The 6740-nt window shown below is 65.4% G+C and overlaps 1 protein-coding gene across 1 annotated transcript; it reads right to left on the minus strand.

Annotated features, from left to right (window-relative positions):
• Positions 1-686: 686 nt before the first annotated feature.
• On the minus strand, positions 687-2323 carry HPCA (hippocalcin). Its single transcript, XM_050909868.1, has 3 exons — positions 1946-2323; positions 1067-1172; positions 687-784 (listed from the first exon to the last, which is right to left on the minus strand). The coding sequence occupies exons 1-3, from the start codon at positions 2321-2323 to the stop codon at positions 687-689; spliced, it is 582 nt and encodes a 193-aa protein (XP_050765825.1).
• Between the last annotated feature and the right edge of the window lie 4417 nt (positions 2324-6740).

A 6740-nucleotide genomic window follows, 5' to 3' on the forward strand; every position in this document is an offset into this window, starting at 1 on the left:
AGCCAAGACATATGAGCCCATCCCCATGGCCTCGGGTCGCCTGGGGCTGCAGCGAGGGAGGCGACTGGGCTGGATCCAGACCCTGCGGGGAGGAACTTTCCCCTCAGCATCGATGGCCCCTTTCCCACCACTGACTGCACTGACACAAACTTTATTCTGCAGGTATTAAAAGACCAGAAAGCGCGTCCCCTCCCCGCAGCCCCTGCCCGTGTGCCGGCCATGGGGAAGGGGCTGGCCTGGCCCCATGGCTGTGGCAGTGTGTGCATGCGTGGGGGGTGCTGGGGGCCCCCGAGCCACCGGGTCTTTGTCCCCTGGGCCGTGTCCCCGCGCCCGCCGGAGATGCAGCGGTGGCTTCGCCACCAGCCTTTCCCACCGGGCTGGGTTGTCCCCCTGCTCCGAGACCCCGGTGCTGGGGGGGACCATCCTCGCTCGGGGCAGACCCTGCCTTCATCCTTCCCCCCGTTGAGCCAGTGTGGGAGCCCCCCCCGGTGATGGGGACCGTCCCCCCGGGCTCCCCCTTGCCCCAGCCTCAGCCGGGCTCCAGCTCTCTCCCCGCGAGGGGCCATGGGGGCACGGTGGTGGGGACCGTGAGGGCTGGGCAGGGGACAGAGGCAGTGACTGGCTGCAGGGTCAGGGGGTGGCGTGGGGCTGTGGGGACTGTGGGGGGCTGTGGGGGTCCGTGGGGCTCAGAACTGCGCGGTGCCGCTGGGGTCGCATTGCAGCAGGCGCACGATGGACGGGTCGCTCTTGGCACCTTTGATGAACTCCTCCAGCGAGAGCTTGCCTGCAGGGAGGGGACATTGCTCAGCCCGGCAGCCACCACCCCGTCCCGAGTGCGCACACGGGACCGGAGACCTCTCAGCATGCACCGCGGACACCCGCCTGCCTGGAATGAGCCCCCCTGGGGTCCGCTCCCGGGCTGCGGGAGCACGCTGAGCCCTCCGGCTGCCCCTGGCCACCCCAGCAGACGTGAGCCGTTTAATCAGCATGCGTGCGGCTCCTTCTAAGACCCCCGGATTTAGCCATGAGACCTTTCCCTTAATCCCCTCCATCTCCTCTCATTTACCGTCATTATTAGTATCCATCTGTCGGAAGATTTTTTCCGTTCTTTTCTCCGGAGTCGATTCATCTTCGGGCATGTTCATCACAGAGGAGACCATTTTGTAGATGGCCTGGGAGAGGGAGACGGGGATGAAGGTGGGTGCAAGGTGGGTGCCTGCCATCGCCCACCTGAGATGGGGGACGGAGCTCTGGGCTTCGCTGCCCTGAGAAGGGGGCTGGCGTTTAACACCCTCCCCGTGCGATCAGGCTGTGGGGAGCTTTAGCTCCCAGCACAGCCGGGGTGGATGCAAGCAGCAGCCCCAAGGAAACAACCCGGCTGCAGGAGGCAGATGGGAGCCGCTCCTGCAGGGAGGAGATGCTCGCTGAGGTGCCGCCGCAATGGCCTCGCAAGTCACCTTCCGATGCCGATGCCACTGGGTTGGGGTCTGGGCAAGGAGAGCATCTCCTGTCAGCCTGCCGACCACACGTCCCTCTGCCCCGGGGTGCTCGGGGATGGCTGCGTGCACCCAGCCCTCCCCAGGAGCACTGTGAGTGGGGCCGGCGGGAAGAGCCCTGGGACGGGGTGACAAAGGGATGTCCCCAGGTCAGGGAAGGACCAGCGGGAAGAGCCCTGGGATGGGGTGACAAAGGGATGTCCCCAGGACAGGGAAGGACCAGGGGATGCCCCGGGGTAGACTGGTCCTGCAGCTGCAGAGCTCAGCGAGCAGCTCTCTGCAGACAGCAACAGGCTCCGTCCCAGGCACTGTCAAGCCCTGTACTGGGGGTAACACAGGGTGCACGTCCCCAACCCGTCCGCATCCTGGGAGGGGACAGCCACCATCATGCCAGGGTGACACGCAGGACTGCACACAAGGAGCCACGGTGGGGCAAGGGAGCCCAGTACCTGCACAATCTCCAGCATCTCCTCCCGACTGATGTAGCCGTTGCCATCCAGGTCGTACATGCTGAAGGCCCACATGAGCTTCTGCTCCAGCTTCCCGCGGGAGGTGACGCTCAGGGCGATGATGAACTCTCGGAAGTCGATGGTGCCATCGCCGTTGGTGTCGAAGGTGCGGAAGACATGCTCGGCGAACTTGGAGGCGTCGCCATAGGGGAAGAAGTTGGCGTAGATCTTCTTGAACTCCTCCACGTTGAGGATGCCCGAGGGACAGTCCTTCAGGAAACCCTTGTACCAGCCCTGCAGCTCCAGGTCGGAGAACTCGGTGTTTTCCCGCAGGTCCTGGAGCATCTCGGGGCGCAATTTGCTGTTCTGCTTCCCCATGCTGCTGGGACGTGCGGCCGTCCTGGGAGACGAGCGCTGCAGTGGGGCAGGAGCCTGGCCCGGCTTGGGGGGGGTCCTCTCTGCGCTACAGGAGGGGAGAGGGATGGAGCAGTGCTCCCTGGCAGCCCCCGGACAGCCGGGTGGATGCCGATGCGGCCCCCTCCATCCCCGCTGTCCTCTCTGAGCCGTTGGGGCCAGCCTCGGGGACCACACAGTGCCGGGCAGTGCCAGCCCACTCGCGTTTGCGTAATAAGCCCTTATAGCTCATTTGCATAATGTATAGGCGATATATAGCTGGCATCAGGAGGGCAGAGCAGCCTGGAGGAGGGGAAGGGGCTGGATTCGACCCCGGCAGTGTGCTGGCTGGGGCTCTGGGTCCAGCCCAGCTTTGGGGCTGGCCGGATCTGGGTCAACTCCCTTGGAGGGAGGGTTATTTTCAGCTCCTTCGCTGCTTCTGTTAATATTTGATTTTCCAGCTGGCACTGGAGCCCCGGGGAGGGCCGGGGGCTACAGGTCTCTGCTCGGGGCCCCCTCCTCACTTCAGGATGCCCACATCCCTGGGGGACCCAGCACACCCCATCCTGCTGGGGTCACCCCCGAGGAGTGCAGAGGGGCCGGGAGGAGGTCAGGGTGGGTGCACAGCATCTGGCCTCACACCACAGGCCCCCACACCAGGGGCTCTGGGGGGACCCTGACCCACTGCCCCCACCCCAGGCTGCATCATGGCCCCTGTGTGGGGAGAGGATGGGCTCGGGGGGCTTCATGGGTGCAAGGGAGGCTTCAGTGCCTGGAGCACCCGCTGTCTTACGCAAACTAGGGAGGGGCCCCAGCACCCCCAACCCCCCGTTCTTTGGGATCGCAGGGCAAACAGGACTCCCCAAGAGGAGCAGCCCAGTAGGGCTGGACCCCCCAGTTACAAGGGGCTGGGACCCCACAGTGTCTCTCTGTCACCCCCCACCATGGCTCCATCCCTGCTCCAGCAGCCCGGGGGAGGATCTGCGTGTCCCCCCCACTCAGGGGTCCCCAGCCGGGGCCCCCCAGGGCTGGCATGACCCCCAGCCCACTGCCTGGGGGGCTGTGCCCTCTACACTGCCCGGGGCAGCTCCTGCCACTGGGAGGGGAGCCCATGGGGGGCTAAGCACCCCGAGAGGGGTTTGCAAGGACCCCCCCAAAGCGGGCACCTCTGGAAGGGTGGTTGGGCATCCCCAGGGAAGATGCTCCTGGGGCGGGGAGGGCTACAGGGGATTCCCCCCCAAACCTGGCACCCTCGGAAAGAGGGGGGGTTGCCGGGGACACACCCAAGGAAAGGTCTCCCCGGGGGGGTGTGGATTACCAGGCACCCCCGGAAAGATGTGACGGGGTGGGAGGGGGGCACAGGGCACCCCCGGCAAGATGCGGCGGGGCGAGGGGGGCTCTGCAGCCGCCGGCGGGGAGGGACCTGCCCGGGGGCTGAGTCGGTACCTGTGCCCTGGTCTCCCCGGTCCTCCAGTGCCCCCCGGTGTCCCCCCCGGGTCCTCCCGTCCCCGCCGCCTCTTACCTGCCCGGGGACGAGCTGCCGCCGCCGCTGCCGTGCGCCAACGCAGCCGGGAGCGCCCGCCGGTAGTGCCCGCCGCAGCGCCGGGCTGCGGGGGGCACCGGCACCGGGGGGCACTGGCTCCGGGTGGGGCATCGGAGGCACCGGCAGCAGCCCCCGCCGGGATCTCCCACCCGCCCCGGGGCCCCACGCACACACATCCCTCCTCCCGGGGCGCTGCCCCACGCAGCTCCCTGCCGTGGGGCTCGGGGTGCGGCCCCTGGTCCCCCTGCAGCCAGGGTCTGGGGCGAGGGGGGAGACCCCTATTGCACCGGCAAGGGCTGGGGCGGCTCTGGGAGCACTGGGAGGTCTTGGGGCACCGTGAGCACTGGGAGCACGGGGAGCACTAGGGGTGTGCACACACTCCCACCCACCCACACCCACCCACCTCACCCACCCCACCCCATGCGTGCACCTATTTGGGGACCACTCTCTCCACCACATGTGCCACCCCTGCCACCACCCCTGCCGGTCCCCATCCCGTCCCCTCAGAAGGAGCCGCTGCCCCAGGACATGGGACAGAGTGGTCCCCACAGGGACAGAGCGAGCCAGGGGCCGCGGGGATCCCCCCACGCATGCCTTGGGCATCCCCAGCTCCTGGGCGCAGGCTTAGCCATCGCCTTCCTGCTGGCCCAAGAAGGTGCCGAGCCAGGCGTTTTGGGGCTAGAAGGGGACATTTTGGGTTGAGTGTCCCCAGCACGCAGCCGGGGGCCAACGCGGCGTAGCATTACAGCATCCTTGGTCATTCCAGGGGCTGGAGCAAAGCAGCTTTCGGCAGCTGCTCCGAGCACTGGGAAAAGGCTCCGGTGGAGACAGATGCTCGCTAGAAGGAGGTGCCTTTCCCGGCAGGTTTTCCTGCTTTCCTGCACCAGCTCCGTCCATTTGCAAAGCCCGGGTTTGTTCAGCAATACCGTGGGGAGCAGATGGCAGGGGCAGATGGGAGGAAGAGGCACTCTCCTCCGAATTACACAAATAAACATGCATAAAGTGATTAAACCCACAGCCCCGTCGCTGGTCTGGGGGGAATGGGTAAGGGGCTGGGGTGGCTGCTGTGGAACGGGGAGCTGGGGAGAAGGACCACTTGAGAAACCCAGGATGGGGCTAATTCACCCCAAAATCTGCTGGGCACTGAGATCAGTGAGGTCGAGGGGCTGCAGGTGGCCATCGAGGGAGACCTGGCACCTCCAGGCCTAAAACACCAGCCTGAAGCAGAGCAGGAGACGGGGACCGGCCCTGATAAAGCGGCTGAAATCCACCAATTTTTTTTTAAAAACACCGATGGGCAGCGCTTGAGCGAACCGCTGCCGGGCCGGCGAGGGGACCCAGCCCAGCCCGCAGTGCTGACCCGTGAGGACCACGGGGACCTCGCTGTACCACAGGAACAAGCAGTTATTAATAATAAAGGCAATATTGGTCTCTCATTGTGGTTTTTCCCCCTTTTTAATAGCCTCGCGCTGGTCCCATGTCTCTGCCTGTTGCCGGAGGACTCTGTAGGACCAGAGACCCGCACAGGCTCCTTCCTGCCCTTCACCTGCACCTTTCGGTGCTGAGCCTCCTCCTCGGCGCTGCCGTCTCCCCATCAGTTCCTTCTCATGCTCCACATTGCAGCAGCTATGTCCGTGCCTGAGCCCAGCCGAGGGGCCGGTGGCTCCATGGGGCCAGGAGCCCTCCATGGGGTCCGGGCAGGGGTCTCGTGCAGGACTGGCATCAAGCACGAGGGGTGTTTTGGGAATGGGATTGGGCTGGAAACAAAGGAACTGGTGATGAGAGCTGTTGGCGGCGGTGTCTCCCCCCATCCCATGTAAGAAAGGTGTTTGGAGGGGGTATGGGATGGGGACTGGAACTGGGGCCTTGGCATGAACAGAAAGGCGAGGAAAAGGGAGAGATTTATGCCCTCGGGGCTGAAGGCATGCCAGGGGGCGGAGCCGGGCACCCCCTGCGCCGGGCAATACCCCCACACGCAGCGGTGCTGAGGCTGGGGGGAAGAGTTGGGCCCCCGAGGTGGGGGTGCCATTTCCCCTCCGATAATCTTCATATCTATTTTAATCCCCCTCTGCATGAGTGACAGAGGGCACAAGTGACGCAGGCTGATTTGAAAGCATCCCATTTCCGACTCAAACCCGGCCCTAAACCCACCTAATCCCCCGCACTGGAATGGATTGCAGGAGGGAAGAGAGGATAACACGGGGCGTGGGGCGCGCGGGCAGGGCTGTGCTCTGCCATCAAACACTAAAAGTGATTTACAGGGTCCCTGGGGTGGGGGGTAAATGACCCCATCCCATCCCCTCCAGCTCCCACACCCCCCACCCCAAAGCCTTGTGGTTGTTTGGCTCGCAGCCCCCTCCATCACCCCTTACTCCTTGCAGCAGGGCTGGGCACGCCGGCTCATGCTCCACCCGCCGGTTTGGGGGATCAGCTGTGTCACGGGGAGCAGGACCATCTCCTGGGGGTGCCAGGGCCCCAGAACAGCCAGGACAGGGAGCAGGGCTGGCTCGGGGCTGGCTCCCACTGGCCCCAGCCTTGCAGCCGAGCCAAGCCCGCGGCCGAGATGCTGCCAGGAAGATGCTGAAATGGCCGCGGGCGCTGCTGCGATGCCTTCCCCACCGCCGGCGGGGAGAGATGTGGGTTGTTGGCGATGCCCTGGCTGGGAGATTCCCCCTCCTCTTCCTCCTCCTCCTTCTTCTCCTCCTCCTCACAGGGATTTCTGCAGGAATTTCCTGCGTTGTCATAGCAGCCGTGAAGTCCCGCTCCTGCCCAGAGGCTTCGCTGCAGCAGGGCAGGGTGTGATGGGGCTGCAGGGGAGACCCCTCCTTGGGTTGGGGACATCACCACGGCTCCCTGGGA

Source organism: Gymnogyps californianus, chromosome 22 (assembly GCF_018139145.2).
Source record: "Gymnogyps californianus isolate 813 chromosome 22, ASM1813914v2, whole genome shotgun sequence".
In the NCBI taxonomy this organism is placed as follows: domain Eukaryota; kingdom Metazoa; phylum Chordata; class Aves; order Accipitriformes; family Cathartidae; genus Gymnogyps; species Gymnogyps californianus.